The sequence below is a fragment of the Triticum urartu genome, chromosome 1A, assembly GCF_056163025.1.
Source record: "Triticum urartu cultivar PI428250 chromosome 1A, HENAU_Tu73, whole genome shotgun sequence".
NCBI lineage: Eukaryota > Viridiplantae > Streptophyta > Magnoliopsida > Poales > Poaceae > Triticum > Triticum urartu.
In genome coordinates this window covers 540,456,086-540,474,833 of record NC_141873.1, presented here as the reverse complement: position 1 = coordinate 540,474,833, position 18,748 = coordinate 540,456,086, and the positions used below count along the sequence as shown (strand labels likewise).

Sequence of the window (18,748 nt, the reverse complement as noted above, 5' to 3'; positions counted from 1 at the left end):
CCTGCACGTTTCAATATATCCATGACATACTTTTCTTGGGTCGGAAGAATGCCATCTTTCACCTTTTTAACTTCAATTCCCAAGAAATAATGTAAGTCACCCAAATCTTTTAAGGCAAAATCTTTCCTTAAATCTTCCAGCAATGCTACCGTTGCATCTTGTGATGAGCTAGCAACAATAATATCATCAACATCAACCAACATAAAAATGATAATCTTTCCTCTTCTATAAAAGAACAAGGAAGTATCCCCCCTTGATGGTTTGAAACCAAGTGCTTGAAGTTTGTCACATAACCTGGAGTACCATGCTCGAGGTGCCTGTTTCAGACCATACAAAGCTTTGCCAAGTTTGCAGAGATAATTTTCTTTACCATTTATCTCATAGCCTCCGATTACCATCTCCTGCATCATTGTCCACGGACTCCCCCCCCCTCCCACCACCAGCGGACGGATGCACGGGGTCAGCGTTGGAGATGCCCTTATGTCATGTGAAGCTTTAGGATACACTGACTTGACTCACTCTCAACCAATGAAGTCAATGGACACCGACAGATGATGCTCGGTAGGATATTATCTTCTTTTCTTCAGGAACGGCAGGAGCTCTGTCGTGCAATACTCCCTCCGTCCGGAAATACTTGTCATCAAAATGGATAAAACGTGTACATCACGTTTTATCCATTTTGATGACAAGTATTTCCGGACGGAGGGAGTATATTAGAGTGAAAGAGAGTTTATGCATAAAACCAAGACAAGGCAGGAGCCAACACATATTGGCTTAGGAATGGTTGTTGTAACTCTTTATGTAAAATTTTGCTCCATGTTCCTCCAGAGTGTATACGCTCGGGTGTAACTGCCGAGGGGGCTCCGAACTCTAAATAAATTAGCAACATTTCCCTTAAAAAAAGGTGACGAGGTAGGGAAAGTTGGTTGGGCCATCGATGTTGAAGTTGTAGTGCCCAAGGACCAGGTTCCAAATACCATGAGAGAAAGGGTATGCGACGCGAATATGTTGACCCGTCCAAAAGTGTGTTGGGACAGCAAGCGTGACTGGTTAAGGCATTTACAATGGACGGGCGCTTGTTTGGGCGCTTAGAACATAAAAATAATTAAGGAAGAAGCATCGATGGAGGAGTCTGTTAGGGTATGCGACGCGCATATGTTGACCCGTCCAAAAGTGTGTTGGGACAGCAAGCGTGACTGGTTAAGGCATTTACAATGGACGGGCGCTTGTTTGGGCGCTTAGAACATAAAAATAATTAAGGAAGAAGCATCGATGGAGGAGTCTGTTAGGACAACGCACGGGCGCCTATTTGAGCGCTACCATGATTGGTTGAGGATCTGTTGCCCTCGTTAGAAAGGCCCACCCGAGAAAAAAAGAAACCAGGTGCCCGACGACAGGCTTGACATCGATGCCAACCAGAATCCTGGGATCGATCCGGTTTTTAACGAAACGGGCCAGGAATTGGAACATAGCGCCTGCTCTTAGCACCGGCATTGTAGATGCCCTTACGGGGCCAACCTCGAATGACCAGGTTGTCCACCGTAAGGAATTTATTTTCAGCAAGAATCCCAAAAAACAACGTGCACTTGGACCCGGTATATGCCTCCCAAATCATTGAAGTGTCATGTGCGTTAGGATGGAGCCTTCGAGTTGAGCGAGGCATGCTGATTTGGATGAATATTTTTCATCCGTCGTCCAATACCAACGAAACTGGGGTCAGCTGACAGCGGAGGGATGCTTTGCAGGCCGATCTATGCCATTTATGTTGCATAGCATGACGGTTGTTTCTTTAGTTATTTGCAGTCAAATAAGTCGAGGTTAGATCACTTAATATTCTACATAACCTTTATATGTTTCGAAAAAAAACGTGCAGTTTTGTTCTTGTGCCAATAGTCCGTTGCATCTTCTGGTCTGTAGGTGTCCGAAGAAATGCTTATCACTTACGGAGCAGATCAACACCCACACGAGCAAATAAACCAAAGCGACGGTATGCAAATGTGATGGCCTGTATTGATTCTTAACACAACATTTACTGGCATTGTGACAGTAACTACCTTGCTCTCTTTTTTTGGCGACAGTCACTATCTTCCATTGAGACTTTGCTTCCAGCAGCAGGTTTAGCCTAGCCTTACTATGCATTTGTGAATGGTTCTGACAGTGCGACAGATGGCAAGACATTTAATTAAGAGCAATCCAACAAAGATGCAGTCAGTTTGATCACCTTACTGCCGATTTTCATCATCATAATCTAGTACTGTAATAATGTTATTGTGCCGCCAGCCTTGCTACCACACTTGGACTTGGTGGGTTGCATGTGTCATATCAGGGGAAAAACAGAGCAAGTATCGTGTTGAATGAACCCAGCTTTTGCTAATTCTTAGTTTTGTGTGATTTTCTACTAATTTTCGGTTCACTCAGGATTGCGAAAACTGGTGGCGGAGAATTAGAAAAAATATATTGTCTCTTTGCTAATTCACACAAGGAAATGATGACTAAAGGTCTGGTAGGATGGACGTGGCTTGAAAGCAAGCCACATATATGTCCTGCAGGGGCGGAGCTAGGCTAATGCAAGGGTATGCATACCCAATGTTTTTTGCAAAAAAGTTTCAGTATATAAGCTCCTGTGTGCCTTTTTAGATCGTATGGCTGTCTAGTTGTACGTCGAAACAATGAAAAGAACGATTCAGCGCTACTTAGGCCTATATTGGGCTGGTGCTCTGCTACTCGGCTTTATCATTGATGCTTAACGCTGGCCGATTGATCGAAGTACAGGACCGAGCCAGCGTCGAGATCGCTCAAAAAAATACTCCTTCCGTTCCGAATTATTTGTCGCAGGTATGGATGTATCTAGATGTATTTTAGTTTTAGATACATCCATTTCTGCGACGAGTAATTTGGAACGGAGGGAGTATATTTTATGCCAGCGCCTCGAGCCTGCGATTTCGTTGATACAACCGCTGCATCGTGAAACTTGAGCATCGCCATGCAGCATGCCTGTATTGGCTATCGGAAGGAACCGCCGCGTCAATTTTCGACCGTCGCGGATCGCCGCCCCTCGCCGATCAATCTGCTTAGCCTGCCCACGTCCTCCTTCCCAGTACGCACTCGGCGCATCTGCCATCTATAGTAGAAAAGTCAGCAACGGGGGCGCGTGCGCAATTCGCCATGGTCTGATTGTTTCTTCTAAGTGTTTATTAATTTTTATTTTTCAAGTTGTTAATAAATAATAGAGGATTATGTTCATTCCTGATTATTTCATTCCCTAATTTGATTAATCTATTATAGCATCCAGTCAATTTTTAGCGTGGTTTGCATTGGCTTGCTATAAAACTTGTGCAGAAGTGCAAGAAAAACAGGTTGGATTATAATATTTTATCCTTCTAAAATCCAGAATTATGAACATTCAAATTTGTAAGACTGATCGCCATGCCACCATCTGACTGTCTAACATGTATTTATTTATTTATTTTGTATAGGTGTGAAAACTGAAGAACAAGTGCGGTGATTTGAAGCGTTGCTGGGACAGAGCTTCAATTCAAAGACGTTGAAGATAAGTTCGACATCAACACCAACACCGGTATCTATCGACTTTGAACGCCAAAGAATACTTTATAATTATGTTGTTATTACTATGAACCTTTTTATGTCATACATTGTCGTGCAGCAAAAAAATTCTGACTCCGCATACCCATGTCGAAAATCCTAGCTCCGCCACTGATGTCCTGTTCTATAATGCAATAAATTCACATACAACGGTTCAATTTCTAGGAAACTAAAGGAAGAATTCGAACCTTACAAAGCTACTATCCCTGTCTCAAAATATAAGACTTTTTTGTAGCCTCGTGAATCAGTCCTTTCTGCAGTAGGTCGGTAGAGAATACCCTTTTCAGGTCGGCAGCGAACGCCCTTTTGTTATATATACTACTCTCATATTAAAAGCATAATAGCCTTGTGAACCTTTCTCACACAAATGAAAATTTGAACTTACACCCAAACAAAACTTGATTTTATACCTTATACCGTTACATAGTAAATTATTAAACCACTGATTTGGAGAAAATATGTTGGCAGTCACCGTTCTAACTAATCATATATTGTTACAAAGATATTAAACCACTAGCTCGGGAGAAAATATCCACGTTGACCCATGGTAGTCAATCTCCTTCCAGGTGGGGCTCAGACTTTGGGATTTCATATCATATTTCTCACCCGTGTCAATAAAATGAAGAGCATCTTGGTCCACGTCTTCACGAGTAGAAATGGACTTGCAGAAGAATCTGCTGATGGAAAGCGCTTGACTGCCCAGCCCACCTGAAATCGGCACCCAGTGTGCGCCTCCATTGACATCCGCCTCCTAGACCTCCACCTTGCGGGTGAAGTTGATACTATAAGAAGGCCAATGCAATTGTCGCTTCACCATTAGCAGTTTCTCACGTGACTTAACCAAGTGCCGATTGAGAGTGACGATATCCTTAGGTTTATATGGCACCTCATCATCTAACCAGCATGTTGCGCCTTCAAGAATCATGCCATCGCCGGTTTTCTTCCGAAGTTCATCTAAGGTGTGCTCCTCGGGATCTTCATTGCTTGGTACCTCGATATGGCCTTCATCAATATTCGTGACCTTGTCCTTATTGCCCACATCATTGATTCCGGACTCAAAGTCATCATCATCATCACTCCACATGCCGAAATGATAATAACCTGGTGGGTGTCTAATTAATGAGGCGTTCGATGCTAGTAACGGTGGGTATACCATCCCTATCAAAATCTATACCGAGGGAGACAAGGTCCTCCGCCTCCGTGATTCCATATAATTTATCTCCAAGAAAAGCAATGTCAACGATGTAGATGAAGGGGGCAGTTTGTGGCTCAGGCAACCACACACCCTTCCATGTTTGGACTAAGATGAGAGGGTGATTATAGTTATTGGTCATGACAGCGATGATGTCAGAAGGTGTTGACTGTAGAAGCATTTTGCGGACCATGAAAAGCTCGTAAACATCGCCGATGACAGCATCCAACTCGGGGAGTGGCACGGTGGTGCCAGTAAACGGATTGTGCAAGGAGTAGCTATGCATCTTCTTGACGTCGGTGAAGTCGAGGCGAGCCAATCGTCGGTGGAGCCAATGCATGTTGTGTTGCCGGGCAAGGTGGGGAGCCGGGGCGGCGAGGTGCAAACAGCATCCGAAGGTGTGTAGAATGAGCCGTCTAACATGACAATCCAAGGTAGCTGCCGTGAAGACGAAAGGTGCCGGCGCATAGCCAGATGCCACGAACGGCACACCGCACGGAAGCGAGCTCGATCGGCGGAGACCCAATGACGGTCGCGTCGCGCCTTCTTGAAGTCAGTGGGTTTAGCGGAGGAACCAAGGAGCCCTTGGACTAGCGACCACGCCGAGGAGAAGAAGCCTCTCCGTGGAGGGGAGGGCACGAGGCGGTCGATGACGAGGTCTAGTACGTCGTGCGGGAGTTCTGACCACGGCGCCGGAATCGGCGACGCCGTAGCAGCCATAATTGAGGATTTGGAAGGCTCAGTCCGAATTTGGAAGGTCGGTCCTGCACTGGGCCGACACGATGAGCCGCTGGCATAGCAAAATTGGCCAGGCCCATATAATATCACGCGCTTTTTTTTTTGATAAAAGTATCAGAAGGAATCGAACTCGGCGGCGGCGGCGGCGGCGGCGATGGGCAAGGCGAATGGGAAGCAGCGGCAGGACGAGTACTACCACCTCGCCAAGGAGCAGGGCTACCGGAGCCGGGCGGCCTTCAAGCTGCAGCAGCTCGACGACCGCTTCCGGTTCCTCCCGGCGGCGCACGCCGTGCTCGACCTCTGCGCGGCGCCGGGGGGCTGGATGCAGGTGGCCGTCGCCCGCGCCCCCGTCGGCGCCTTCGTCGTCGGCGTCGACCTCGTGCCCATCCGCCCCGTCCGCGGCGCGCACTCCCTCACGGAGGACATCACCACCACCAAGTGCCGCTCCGCCGTGCGGAGGCTCATGGACTCCAAGGGGGTCGCCGCCTTCGACGTCGTCCTCCATGACGGCTCGCCCAACGTCGGCGGCGCGTGGGCGCAGGAGGCCACCGCGCAGTCCGCGCTCGTCATCGACGCCGTTCGCCTGGCCACCGTGTTCCTCGCCCCCAAGGGCACCTTCATCACCAAGGTCTTCAGGTCTCAGGATTACAGTGCTATCATGTTCTGCCTGAAGCAGCTGTTTGATAAGGTCGAGGTGACTAAACCTAGAGCGAGTCGCGGCACATCCGCTGAAATTTACATCATCTGCCTGAAGTACAAAGCCCCCGCAAAGATTCAACCAGAGCTTCTGGATATCAAGCACCTGTTCAATGTGGATCCAGAGAAGAGCATGCCTACGGATGTACTTGATCCTAAGAATGCAAAGAAGAGAACTCGTGGCGGGTATGCGCCTGGAGTCACGGTACTGGAGAAAGTCGGTCTGGCATCAGATTTTATATGGTCCGAAGTGCAGAAACCCCGGGATTTTCTGGGTTCTTTTACTAAGATTTCATTTGATGATCCTGCATCTCTGCCTATCAAGAACCATGAGCTCACCACAGATGAGGTAAAATACCTTTGTGAGGATTTGCAGGTGTTGGACAAAAATAGCTTCAAGCATATCTTGAAGTGGCGCACACGCATAAGGAAAGCGCTGCCATCATCTTCGCAGGTTACACCAAAGGTCAAAGATGATGTTCAGCTTTTACAGGAAATGGAAGAAATGGATTCTGATGAAGAACACCAACTGGAGGAGATGCTTGATGAAGCTTATGTGCGTTATGTGACCAAAAAGGGTGAAGAAGTACAACAAGAACACAAACATGCCAAGCAAATCGATCCTGATGCTGATGCAGGTTTGTTAGAGGGAGGTGAAGATGATGGTGGCGACATTGGCATGGATCAAGGTTGTAATGAAGATCAAGACCAAGAGACTAGCCCCCTTTTATTATGTCTAGATACAGAGAAGCCAACAGAAGAGCAAGATTGTAAAGCAGTGGTTCAGTCAGGATGTGTTCGCAGAAGCAGGAAGAAGGGAAGGAGTGGCAAAGGAGGCACCAAGGGAGGGCAAGGGAAGATGGGTGCCGCCGGCCAGAAGAAAGGGGGCATGCGAGGGAAAGCTGCGAAGAGGCCGGCGGCAGAGCCCTGCATTGAGTTGAATTAGTTTAGCAAGGCATGGATGAGTAACTAGGTATTATGTGAGATTAGATCATTTATGTGCATTTTCATACTTTTCTGTGATGATGAAAACAGATGATGAATCTGATGTAATCCATTCTATCAAACCACTTGGACAATTGTGGCATTTGCCTGAGAGAATATTTGCTCCTTCTGTTCCTTTGCCCGTTTTCTCCACTTCTTTTCATATAATTGTGTCGCTGGCATAATGAGGAAGAGAATTGGTTTCTGATCTATTTGGAGATAAATTTCTCGTACTCATTCTGAATGTCAAATCAGCAGCACACATGCTTTTTTTGAGGAAAGATTCATCTCACAACAGTGTTCTCCTTGTTATCTTATCTCCATGATGCAGGAAGAGAAACAGTAAGTACTAACTAGATGCGCAGGGTTTGTTTGTTATGTTCTCTCATTATTTTAGCAAACTTGACAGTAGTTTGGAATATGATGAAGAACAATTGGTCCATGTTTTTGATAATCACGTGATTATTTCCAATGATACACTCAATGCTTCTGATTGTAAAAGCACAGGATTGAATTGCTGTCCATTCTGTTTACTGTAATCAGGTTTTGCCGTTATGTTCATTATGTGCACACTACATTTCTGTGTACTGATGAGCTGTATGCATACTTATTTGTATTTGCACTTGATTTATACTGCTTTAGTTTCCTAGTTACACGTATGAGATGAGCATTAGTTCTAAAAGCAGCTGTACTAGTTTATACTCCCTCCGTTCCAAATTACTCATCGTGGTTTTAGTTCAAATTTGAGTATCAGGCAGATGCCCTTTCTTTCTAGATGGAATGGATACCTCGTCATGTCTGAAACAAATCTAGTTTAGTTTTTATTCTGTCGTTAGGTCGACTATATCTTGTATTCATGCATCTTTGAGTGTGCCATATATTCAAATGACATTGTGAAGGGTGTGCTTCATGCAACTTCACATTGCATGATACTACATCTAAAACCAATGTGGTTGACCATATTGTGGAGTATCCAGTGATTTTGTTTGGTGCTTTTGACATCTGAGCCTTCTTGTGTACTTTACCGAGCTAACCTAAAGCTAATCCGACAGGTCCGTTGTTTGCATGCATTGCCCTGAGCAGATAACCAGTTGTCATTAATTTCTTCTAAATTTTCACCTGAACCTATGAGGCATTCTTCTTTCTTGCCAAGTGATATATCTTTTCAGTCCTTATCGTTTAATATTTGATATTTTAATTATGGGGTCCTACGATGGCATGGAATCTCTGAGACCCGATTATTCTTATGATGGCAGCCATAGGCATGTCTCTGAGGACCTAACGCAAGTTTGTACCAGAGGTTTTCCGTGTATTTTTTGAGCATTTGGTGAGCTCGTTTCTGGAGTTTTTTTAGCTATCGCAGTGTCATCTGAACCTGTATCTGTTCAAGCAAACCCTATTTTAACATTATTTTTACTGCAAATGCTATATAGGTGAATGTTCCGAAGACCAAGAATACCTACTGGAACTGCAAGAACAAGGAGTGCAGCAAGCACACCCTTCACAAGATCACTGAGTACAAGAAGGGTAAGACAGCCTGTCTGCCCAGGGAAAGTTTCGTTTATGACAGAAAAGTGTCCTGTATTCCACAGGAAGGTATATCGTTGGGTGTGATGATCTATTGATCTGCCAACATGATATATACTGTAGTTCAGTATTTTTCTGATTTTCCTATCAGTTCATTGTCATGATGCCATGTACTTATAGTGTCTGTTGATGTAAACGTCTGGTATAAAGATTAGAGCCAGATGTGCAACGCTAATTTTTTGACATTTTCAGGCGAAAACCGCCAGGAATATTGTGCTGAAGCTGCAGTGCCAGAGCTGCAAGCACTGCTCCCAGCGCAGCATCAAGATCTGTTCCTTTTCTCTTGAACTAAAGATTTATTTTCCTTCTGTGTTGCACTTTCAACCTTTTGTCTTGAACAATAACGCAGGCATTAATTTTGAGGTCGGTGGAGGCAAGAATGGCAAGGGGAACATCTCTCTTTGAAATTGCTTTCAACTGTCTATAGTCGTTGCGGTCAAGAACTCCTGCTAAATTTTGAATAATTTTCTACTGTTGACCTTTTTCTATATGTTACTATGAGCTATTTCAGAATACGCACCATCTTTAATTTCTTTGTCCCCTTCTGCTCAATGGAACGATGATTCCGTCATTTTTCTCTCACAGGCACATTCATTGTGCGTTGTGATCCCCAAGCCGGCATGTCGATGAGTCGATCTCCTTGAGCTTCCAAGACGCAGCAGGGTACTCCATGCCACTGGTGTTTCATTGTATCTAAGCATGACTGTATTTCGCAGGGACACCATCTGCCAAGTGCAGACAAGACAGAGGCTTGATCGTTGGGATGAGAGTAGTACTACCTAATGGTAGTTGACCATATACATATCCCTTTCAGCCCTTGGAGAAATGAGTCAGTCAGGACTCATGGGTTATATTTTGTGCAGTGCCCCCAAGAATAATTTCTTCTTTAAGCAAGCTAATAATGAGTTAGAATCCGCCCTATCAACTTAAGCAGTGTAAAGCAATGGGCATCTGGACTGAACACCTGAAACCAATCCTCTTGTTTTCTTGTTCAGGATTTCTGGTGAATTATAAAAATAGCAACACTGCAGTTTCGAAAAAGGTATTTGGCGAATGGTAAGGAAATAAGGCTTACAGCCGAACGGCCTGATGGCGGTTTGAACCGTAACCATTTCACCTATGTTCGACTCATGTGTAGATTATAAACCAAATCTGCTGTCTCAACTGTCGCCTCTATTATGCCAGCAGTACATAAAACATTATTTGCACCTATCAAAAAATTACCGGTCAAACCTGATGAATCGGCGAACCCAGCAGCCTAGTTGTTTCATTCACTGGTCTAGTTATAAAACTATGCTGCAGCAACGTCAGATTAAAACCATGTGGACACAAGTTGGGCAGGGTTGCGTGGATGGATCCGTGCTCCAGCAACGTCAGATTAAAATCACCGTTCTTGTTGCATATGTATGTTTCTCGCAGTGAAAATTGTTCTGGCTGTTGCAGATACAGAGAAGGACGAGACGATGCTACCCTTTTGCACGTCATCTCATATCACTCCGGATGACATACATCTACAGGGAAGCAGTAGGAACCCATCATTTTCATTCCTCTGGTCTTTCCATGTTTCAAATTTCCGAGAAACAAATCGTCCTGAAAAGAAACAGTTTTAAACTTGCGCTGGCGCCATCTTTGTTCCCCTCCGTTGAAAATGGCCTCATGATTATGTCACTTTCTCTTCCCTCGCAGGGACATTCGTCCTGTGCCGTGTGCGATCCCGAAGCCGCCACATCATCCTGATAAGCCGGGATATGCAAGACCCAATCATCGAACGACAGCGAAATCGATCCCATCCGTCCGTGGCCGCTCCGCGAAGCCAGGTGTGATCATGGATGGACCATCCCACATCCACGTGACCCCCGCCTACGTCCATCTGCTTCCTTCTCATCCACCAGCTCGCCCCCTCATCTCCGGCTCCAACCATTTGTTTCGCTTTCGCACCAAGGAGAAAAGCCTCAAATCTATCTCCCGTCTACGTAACTACTACTGTAATTACACAGCTTTGCCTGCCCGAGTTCTTATCCCGCTTTGAAATTTGTGATTCTGTTTTATTTCGCTGGTCGTGCTGCGTGAGTTTCAGTCGCTGTGCTCCTTCTTGACTTGCCTGTGAGATCTCCGATTCGAGGCATCTTTTTCTTTTCGGTTTAGTTGATGTCTTCTTTCTTCGTGGTTTGATCGATTTCGGCGTGCCGATGATGATGCAAAAGCATCGGTGAATTCTGGATGAGTGTGCCCGCGGACGACCAGTGTGCGGCTCTGGTGATATCCGCAGCGTAATACTCTGAGGCACGCATGTCGAAAGCATGGATTCATTTCTTTTGGGGGTTTATATTTTGACTATCTTTGTGCAGCCCCCCAAGAAAAATTCCCTCTTCAAGCAAGCTGATGAGTTAGAAAATTTGCCCTATCAAGTGAACCAGTGGGCATCTAGACTCAAGACCGGGAAATCAATCACCTCTGTTTTATTCTTGAGTCAGGATTCCTGGTGAATTTTCATGTCATTCGCACTGCCATGTGCAGAGTACACACCGTTAATTTTCTGTAGCAAAACAAACAGTTCGCCATATTTGATGTTATCTTTTTCGAGGAACAATTCTTGTTTCTCAGAGGAGTTCAACATTGCTCTTTATTTTACGTATATAGCTACCAATAGCATGCTACACATGCCACAGGAGACCGGGTGCGACCAAGCATATCTTAGTGCAGATTCATCTTCGTATATATATACAACATGTCTTCACACAAGGGAGAACATGGCCCTATTTTCTACAGAAATACCATGAACCATCAGAAAGGCCGAGCCGCTAAAGTTATCTCTTGATCCGTTTCGAATCGGTCTTGGCTAGAGCATTGTACATGTCGTTCTTCCTCTTCGTGTTTTCATTCGCCTGTTGTTCCAATGCTTCCCTCACAAAGAACTTCAGCCTCCAGAGGGTCGTCTCGCTCTGCACCCACACACACATGAAGCACGGTTGGTTAACATGATAACCAATGCGTGATGCTTGGAGGAGCAGTGCTTGGGGGTTGGTTAGCACTTAGCACAAAGACTTTACCTGAGCATCCATGTCAAGGTCCACTTCTTCTGCTGTAGTTTGGAAGCTAGGATTGTCTTGCGCGACCAACTCTAGCGCCTTGTTGAGATCTTCTGGAGACAATTGGCAAAGACCTGCGCCGAGTTTTCTCTTCTCGTCCGTGGTCATTTTCCTGCAATATCAAGAGCTTAGCAAATGTATGACCTTTTTAGGGTCAGCGCACACCCCGCAAAAAAATACATAGCAAACAGTCAAATCGATGTGCATGACATGAACAACTAACACAAACCTGCATCTCTGAACCACCATTTTCTGGAGCTCCTCCAGCTGCTTGTTAATCTCATTCAGCTGCAAGACAAGAAATAAAAGGTGCTGAATATCTAACCAAACAAGCTAACACAAGGGGTTGCAGCAGTATGCAATTGGCTTGTGAATATGCAAGGCGTATACTCCTCTTAGTCAAGAAAGGATTTCTTATTGGTACATCAACAGACAAAAGCTAAAAAATAACAGAAACACATTGATAAAAAAATCTGGGACCTATTTTTCTCAACAATCTATACTAAACATGAGCCAGTCAGTATATAGTGCTTCAATCAATACATACACAATAAAGAGATAACAGTACATGAGAGGGCCAACCTCATTACCAGTATCTTCAGCTAATTTTGCAATGGCAGCTTCTGGAGAAATGTTTTTGGTTGGAGCATCATTTGGTTCCTCATGTTCCCTTTCCTGAAAGAATAGGACCCAACTTACTGTTGTCAAACGCTAAATGGCACATATCCATATCAGAACAAAAATGGTAATATATGCGACTACAAATATCCACCTCGTTCTCAACTTTAGGGAGAAGGTGAAGCCATTTCTCCTCAAATCTCTCGAGTAGGAACTTGGCCATTATGTGAACAGGGTGACCTACAGCATTGTACTTCATTGCATTGGTAAAAACTAATCTAACATCAGAATATATTTCTCGGACACTGTTATATGTGGTACTTTCCTTCCCTTCCATTTTGTTTCGGATGGTCGAGAAATCCATAGGTTTTGTTATAATCTGCAAAATATAGAAACCAAATATATGAATCACCACAACCAAGATCCAGGTAAAGAAACCAACAAAGCAACTCCATCTTATTGATATGCCAAATATAGAGAAACATATGTGCTAACAACTCAGGGGCTCCATCAAGTCGAAGAAAACTAAAGAAGGTAAATAACAAGTCTCAAACCAATTAATAGTTACATAAGAAACAGATAGCCTAATACGCCAGATTTTCCTTCTATAGATTAGGGGTGATTACAGTATTTGGAGTTCCAAGCAATGGTTTTCAATTTCATGTACACGGAAGAAGGCAAAAAATAGCGATAAAACAAATAGATTTACAGTATTTGGATTTCAAAGCATATACAGGATTATGTTTTTCCATTGAGATAGAAAAATATTCTAATAAAATGCAACAACATGTCAACTGAAAGTATGTTGGAGACAGAAAAGCACAAATCCTGCAGCAACTCAGGAGTATGGTGATATCAATAAAACCTGCTTTCTTTTTTCAGATCCTGATTGCTTGCCAACATCAGGTAACACAAAAATATAATCAAAACTGATTTACATTTAGACCAAAATGTACTGGCAATATTACCTGGTGATAGTCATCAAGTTGAAGACCTACGACATCTACCGGTTGCAAAAACGGCTGTGCCCATTCATGAGATGTAATCTGGAAGAAAATGAATATAGCAGAGAAGATCAAGTGCCAAAATTTGTAAAGATCAACAGAAATCTTTTCATAGGGAAAAGAGATCACACATTTTGTGATTTTAACTGCAGTAGCTCAATACAAATTTGAAGGTGCCCAAGAACCATTAACTTTGTATTGAGTATTAGGCCGTAGAAAACTAGATTAAAAAAGGTTGTCCACATATAGTGGTCGAATCAATCTCAAATACACTACCAATAAAAAGCTGCTTTTAAAATTCATCACAAGGAATTGTTTACGTTCAGATGATCTCATTTGGCACAAGCTCGAGACCAATTTTTTAGTCTTATTTCATGCACTACGCTACAAGACCAGAAATAGAGAATGGAGTACCAATAACAGCCAAAAAGAACTAGATTGTATGCTTTATCCCTGTTCATGGAAGCAAACACAGATTTAGGAGTGTTCGAAACTTGAGACAGAAAACTTGATTTTCCAGCAGAAATCTCTCTTGCTGGAAAGAACAGAGGCAGTATGTGCTGGCAATATCTACAAGCATCTAGGTCGCCATATTTATTAATAAGATCTGTGAGATAGAAAAAAGCACTGCAAATTGTTCTAAATTAACCTGCGAATTACAAACTTAGCACCAAGCCGACTTTGTAGAACATGCTCCAGGATGCAAGAATATAACATGACTAAGCCAGCAAACACGACTACACAAGCAACAGCATAAATTGACATAATGAATCATGGGATAAAGCATAGCAGAAGAAAGATCATCACCTGGCGAATGATACCGGCAAACTGGCGCATGAGGTCGGGCATCCCATTGCCGTGGCTGTCCCTGGCACCGTTTGCCGCGTACCTGCCGCCAGCCTTGCGCCCTCCACTGCTGTGCTTCTTGTTATTGTAGAACCCTACCACCTCGTTCACCCTCTTCTCCAGCTGCAACACACATGCCACACCAACCAGTGTCAGTTCTGCAGATCACTGCCGAGGCGAGACAGAGTTTAATACCGAGGTTAGGAGGGGCGGGGGTTACCACGTCGGTCTTGGAGAGGAGGTCATCGACCTGGCGCCGGAACGAGTCCACCTCCGACACCTGAGGCCCGTCCGCGGCGGCGGTCGGCTCCATCGGCGCCGGAAGGGACCACGCTCCCTCCACCGCCGCCCCTCGCACCACGGACATCTAGGGTTGTGCGAGCGACACGGGAGCGTCTGTACCTTCACTCTTGATCTCCTCCAGGAAACCTTATATCATATAGCAGCAGCAAAGGAAGAAAATCAGTAGGAGCATCAATCATCATATACATCCGCATTGGCCCTCCCCTCTCTAATTTTTCTCACAATTCAGCAGCACCAGCAGCCAAACCCTAACTCAATAGCAGGCAGAATCAGTAGTGGCCCCAATCGCAAATCAGAAGCTCGCCCACCGAGAGCTCCTCGTATCTATCTTCCCCCCGCTCCTACCCCACCGAGGCCCTCCCAACAGCAGAGCGGCCATGCCAGATCTGGCCAGATGGCGCGTGGCGGCGGTGGATCCTCGACCACGTCGTCCCCCAACCTCTCTCTCTCCCTCTACATATATAAAATCGAGAGGACCTGCCTTACCTCTGGTGCCGGCACGTGATGACGAGTTGGCGGCGGAAGGTGGCGCGGCGCGAGGAGGTAGGCTTCGGCGGCGGCAGTTGCGCTTCGGATGATGCGGGGCGACAGACCACGGGATGGACGAAAGCGTTTATTTTTTTTCCTGGCTCGCGGTTTTTTTAGGGTTTTTTGCCTCGCGGCCGAGGCCTTTGAGTGGCCTCGCGCACTCACGCTCGAGGCGGCCTGGCCGGCTGGTTCCGTTACGCGGCCCATCTAGGCTAGCTCCCTTTAATTAAGCTCGCCCTTGTCTCAAAAAAAAATTAAGCTCGCCCTGATCTTCTAAAAAAAAGGATATTACTATTACACTAAATTAATAGTACCACATTGGCACCTGAGCACAGCGTAGACCGGCATATAGACGCACCACCTGCCCGTCGCACCCGCCGAGCGTGGTGGCGCACGCTTGTCACTCCAGCCGCGGAGGGCTAAAGGGGGCTTGTGGCATGGGTGTAGTTTCGTGGGCTTATTTATACGAAGAAAGAGGGAATAAGACAGGCAGGAATTGGACACCGCAAGCATATACCTATACCATGGCGTTCCCTGTGCACGAGCAGGCGCGCGTCTCCGGGCCGACAGGCCTGGACGGGCATTTGTGCTGCGGGGTTCACGCCCCGGCCATAGCCCTGGGGGACTGGCCCACTTAACTCAGACTGCCCACCCATGCCAACTCCTTTTGTCCTCTCGGATCTTCAACATCTTCGTCAACATCTAATGATCGTCATAGTTTATGAGAATAAATTTTCAAGATATAGTGATTCGACGCCCTATATTTTTAGGAAATCATTCCCGGTCCAAGTACTTTCACCGATCAAGGTTTTTCATCTTTTCAGATGGGCGACTCAAGGCAAAAATCATTATTGGTAATGTTCATGCGGGTGCAAGAGTGACAACATCGTTACTCCAGTTCAATTGTCGCCTCTTTACCAAAGTATTTGAAGTATTTCTTGGGGCAGAGATTTGATGCCGTGAAGAAGGTGTTTTCAAAAGATTTCATTGTAATTCTTAGGCATAGGAGTTACTTTGTATTTTTTTATCTTAAGTCAAATCAGTGCACATGTAATTGTTATGAGTATGAATAAAGTTACAGGTATTTCTGAAAAAAGGAATTGTGTACTAGTTTTTCATTTCATTTTTACAGGAATTTGAATCCACTATGTGCGGAAACTTGTGTAGCCCGGGCTTTTTTGCGCCAATTTTGCATCGAGGCCGGTCGTTATGTGTCCTCATTATGTTGCGGTTGGAAAGAAATATACTGCTATCATTGATACCTCAATGTTTACTTTTTTGTGTGAAACCATTTTCCTGCAGAAATATTTTAGTTTGTTTGTCAACTGGTGATAGGCCGTAGCCCCATTGGACTGGCCCACTTAACTCAGACTGCCCACCCATGTCAACTCCTTTTTTTCACCTTGGATCTTTAGATAATTTTTTTAAGATATACTAATTCGACGGCAGATATACCCATGTCAACTCCAGTTCAATTTTAGCCTCTTTACCAAAGTCTTTGAAGTATTTCTTCCGGCAGAGATTTAATACCGCGAAGAAAGTGTTTTCAAGAGATTTCATTTTAATCCTTAGTCATAGGAGTACTTTGTATTTTCTTTTTGATCTTAAGTCAAATCAGGGTACATGTAATTGTTATGAGTATGAATAAAGTTACATGTGTTTCTCAAAAAAAAAAGTGTGTACTAGTTTTTCATTTCCTTTTTACAGGAATTTGAATTCACTATATGCGAAAACTTGTGTAGCCCGGGCATTTTTGCGCCAATTTTGCATCAAGTTTCGAGAAACCGGCGGTTATGTGTCCTCACTATGCTGCGGTTGTGAAAGAAATATGCTGTTTTCATTGATACCTCAATGTTTACTTCTTTGTGTGAAACCATTTTCCTGCAGCAATATTTTCATTTTTTGTCGACTGGTGATACCACTGCAGTGATAATTATATTTCCAATTTTGTGTTTTGAGAATGATCATGTTTCCATTGAGAAACAGTATAAACAAAGCTAGTTAAGAGCCTTCACAGCGATTTGAGTGTCTCAGCCGTCGGATCGCTCGAACATACGCTCTAGATCAATTCTGGTCGTCCCTGATCGCTAACGCGCTGCACGCCCTGTCTCGCGGGCCGCTGCTCCGCAGAGCTAGCTGGGTTTTCTCTCAGTAATCGGGCCGCGTAGGCCCACAACTTTTTATTTCGATGGTAACAGCCCAGGTCGTACGCCTTGTTCCAGCATCACCCTCCCCAAACGAGAACAATTTCTCTGTTCCTTCCGCGCCGCTGCTCCTTCCTCCTCGATGCGCCGGCGTTCCACCGTCGGCGAGCTGCTGCTGCGACTGCCTCCGCACTGGTGCCGTTCAACCCCCCCCCCCCCCCGTACTCTTCATCTGCAATCTCTTCTTCACTATTTCTCAATTTCGTGCCCTGCAACGTTCGTCCATGGCGACTGCGGCGGCCGTACGCGTCGTCGGCGTCCATCGCCGGCTGCCCTCCTCCTTCACCCTTTCTCCATGCCTTGCAACTGTACCGCACGTCCCTTCCCATCCCGTAACCGAAGCTGAAACTGTGGCGTTAAAGGTCCACTGTCTACCTCCTGTGATAATGGTGATGATGGTAATTAGTTTCAGGGGTGATGATGGTGATTAATTTGCCCTGGTGCGTTACCCCAATATCCCATTCTGCTTCATACTCCCTCCGTTCGGAATTACTTGTCGCAGAAATGGATGTATCTAGATGTATTTTAGTTCTAGATACATCCATTTCCGAGACAAGTAATTCCGAACGGCCGGAGTATATTATTCCTTGCGCCATCTCTTCATTCCTACCTTCAGTGTCTCTCTCAGCCATTCCTATTGCCTAGGTTTGTTCTTGCCGACTATCCATCTTCCTCCCTCTAATTTTCCTTCATGTCTTCGTATCTATGGAAGTGACTTCCTATTTCTTCCTTGCAGTTTTGCAATCCTCATTCCTTGTGATTTGCGTGTTGAAATTGCTTGAGGGTGTGTGCGTTACACCCAGTTACAACCATGGCTTCTGGACATGTATCATGCTCACAAATATTCTTACATACGGTTGTCTTTTGATCATCTAATATGTTTTCTTGATTATTGTGATTTTAGTTGTTACATAGGAATTTGTTTGATTTTCACTCCAACCGGCCACATCCATTTTGTTTGCTTCCTTTCCTTTTCTTTGTTTCAGATTTCATACAATCTGTCTATGACACGTACTGGACCTAAGTAGAGTAAAAATGCCTACACATTTTGATTACAAGCCCATGGAAGCGATGCGTGCCAGTTACATTGCCCTAGCGGACCAAGTGGAGTCCTGCCACAATGTAGGCAGACAAGGATTAATGAACCGGTTACTATATACAAAAACAAATAGTGTTAATTCACCTCTACTTGTGCTACTTTACGAGATTTCTGTTTCCTTGATAATTGTTTTCTATACTGCCATACAAACCAGGAGATGAATTCTTCCCTCACTACTTTGTGTGACACACAAGGGAAAAGCCTGCATCAAATAAAGGGACCAATTTAAAATGGTTCGGCAAAGGGTCACCATCTGA

General features: G+C 44.8%; 2 protein-coding genes, 4 non-coding genes and 2 pseudogenes across 6 annotated transcripts; 6 read left to right on the top strand and 2 right to left on the bottom strand.

The window, feature by feature from the left end:
* Nucleotides 1-4,108: 4,108 nt before the first annotated feature.
* LOC147992384 (uncharacterized) lies at nt 4,109-5,515 on the bottom strand (annotated as a pseudogene).
* Nucleotides 5,440-7,355, top strand: LOC125531082 (adoMet-dependent rRNA methyltransferase spb1). Its single transcript, XM_048695493.2, has one exon. The coding sequence runs from the start codon at nt 5,688-5,690 to the stop codon at nt 7,173-7,175; it is 1,488 nt and encodes a 495-aa protein (XP_048551450.2). The 5' UTR covers nt 5,440-5,687; the 3' UTR covers nt 7,176-7,355.
* On the top strand, nt 7,244-7,330 carry LOC125531087 (small nucleolar RNA SNOR75). The gene has a single exon (XR_007293100.1). It is a non-coding gene; the product is annotated as a small nucleolar RNA SNOR75 (small nucleolar RNA).
* A 34-nt stretch (nt 7,356-7,389) lies between the features above and the next one.
* On the top strand, nt 7,390-7,456 carry LOC125531084 (small nucleolar RNA Z105). Its single transcript, XR_007293097.1, has one exon. It is a non-coding gene; the product is annotated as a small nucleolar RNA Z105 (small nucleolar RNA).
* A 963-nt stretch (nt 7,457-8,419) lies between these two features.
* On the top strand, nt 8,420-8,491 carry LOC125531085 (small nucleolar RNA R66). The gene has a single exon (XR_007293098.1). It is a non-coding gene; the product is annotated as a small nucleolar RNA R66 (small nucleolar RNA).
* LOC125531083 (large ribosomal subunit protein eL42z/eL42y-like) lies at nt 8,432-9,323 on the top strand (annotated as a pseudogene).
* A 1,658-nt stretch (nt 9,324-10,981) lies between these two features.
* Nucleotides 10,982-11,089, top strand: LOC125531086 (small nucleolar RNA Z188). The gene has a single exon (XR_007293099.1). It is a non-coding gene; the product is annotated as a small nucleolar RNA Z188 (small nucleolar RNA).
* A 316-nt stretch (nt 11,090-11,405) lies between these two features.
* Nucleotides 11,406-15,303, bottom strand: LOC125531081 (transcription factor GTE1). Its single transcript, XM_048695492.2, has 9 exons — nt 15,147-15,303; nt 14,578-14,786; nt 14,319-14,480; nt 13,476-13,553; nt 12,662-12,886; nt 12,472-12,564; nt 12,119-12,177; nt 11,851-12,001; nt 11,406-11,742 (listed from the first exon to the last, which is right to left on the bottom strand). Exons 2-9 carry the CDS (start codon nt 14,722-14,724, stop codon nt 11,608-11,610), a joined length of 1,050 nt encoding a protein of 349 aa, XP_048551449.1. The 5' UTR covers nt 14,725-14,786; nt 15,147-15,303; the 3' UTR covers nt 11,406-11,607.
* Nucleotides 15,304-18,748: the final 3,445 nt, after the last annotated feature.

What these genes read in the sequence shown, in the direction of transcription:
- LOC125531081 (XM_048695492.2), bottom strand. Translation starts at nt 14,724, where the DNA reads ATGTCCGTGGTGCGAGGGGCGGCGGTGGAGGGAGCGTGGTCCCTTCCG. An exon ending in AACTTGATGACTATCACCAG is followed by an intron (nt 12,887 to 13,475) that starts GTAATATTGCCA and finishes TATATTTTGCAG; the next exon opens with ATTATAACAAAACCTATGGA. An exon ending in ATGGTGGTTCAGAGATGCAG is followed by an intron (nt 12,002 to 12,118) that starts GTTTGTGTTAGT and finishes TTGATATTGCAG; the next exon opens with GAAAATGACCACGGACGAGA.
- LOC125531082 (XM_048695493.2), top strand. Translation starts at nt 5,688, where the DNA reads ATGGGCAAGGCGAATGGGAAGCAGCGGCAGGACGAGTACTACCACCTC.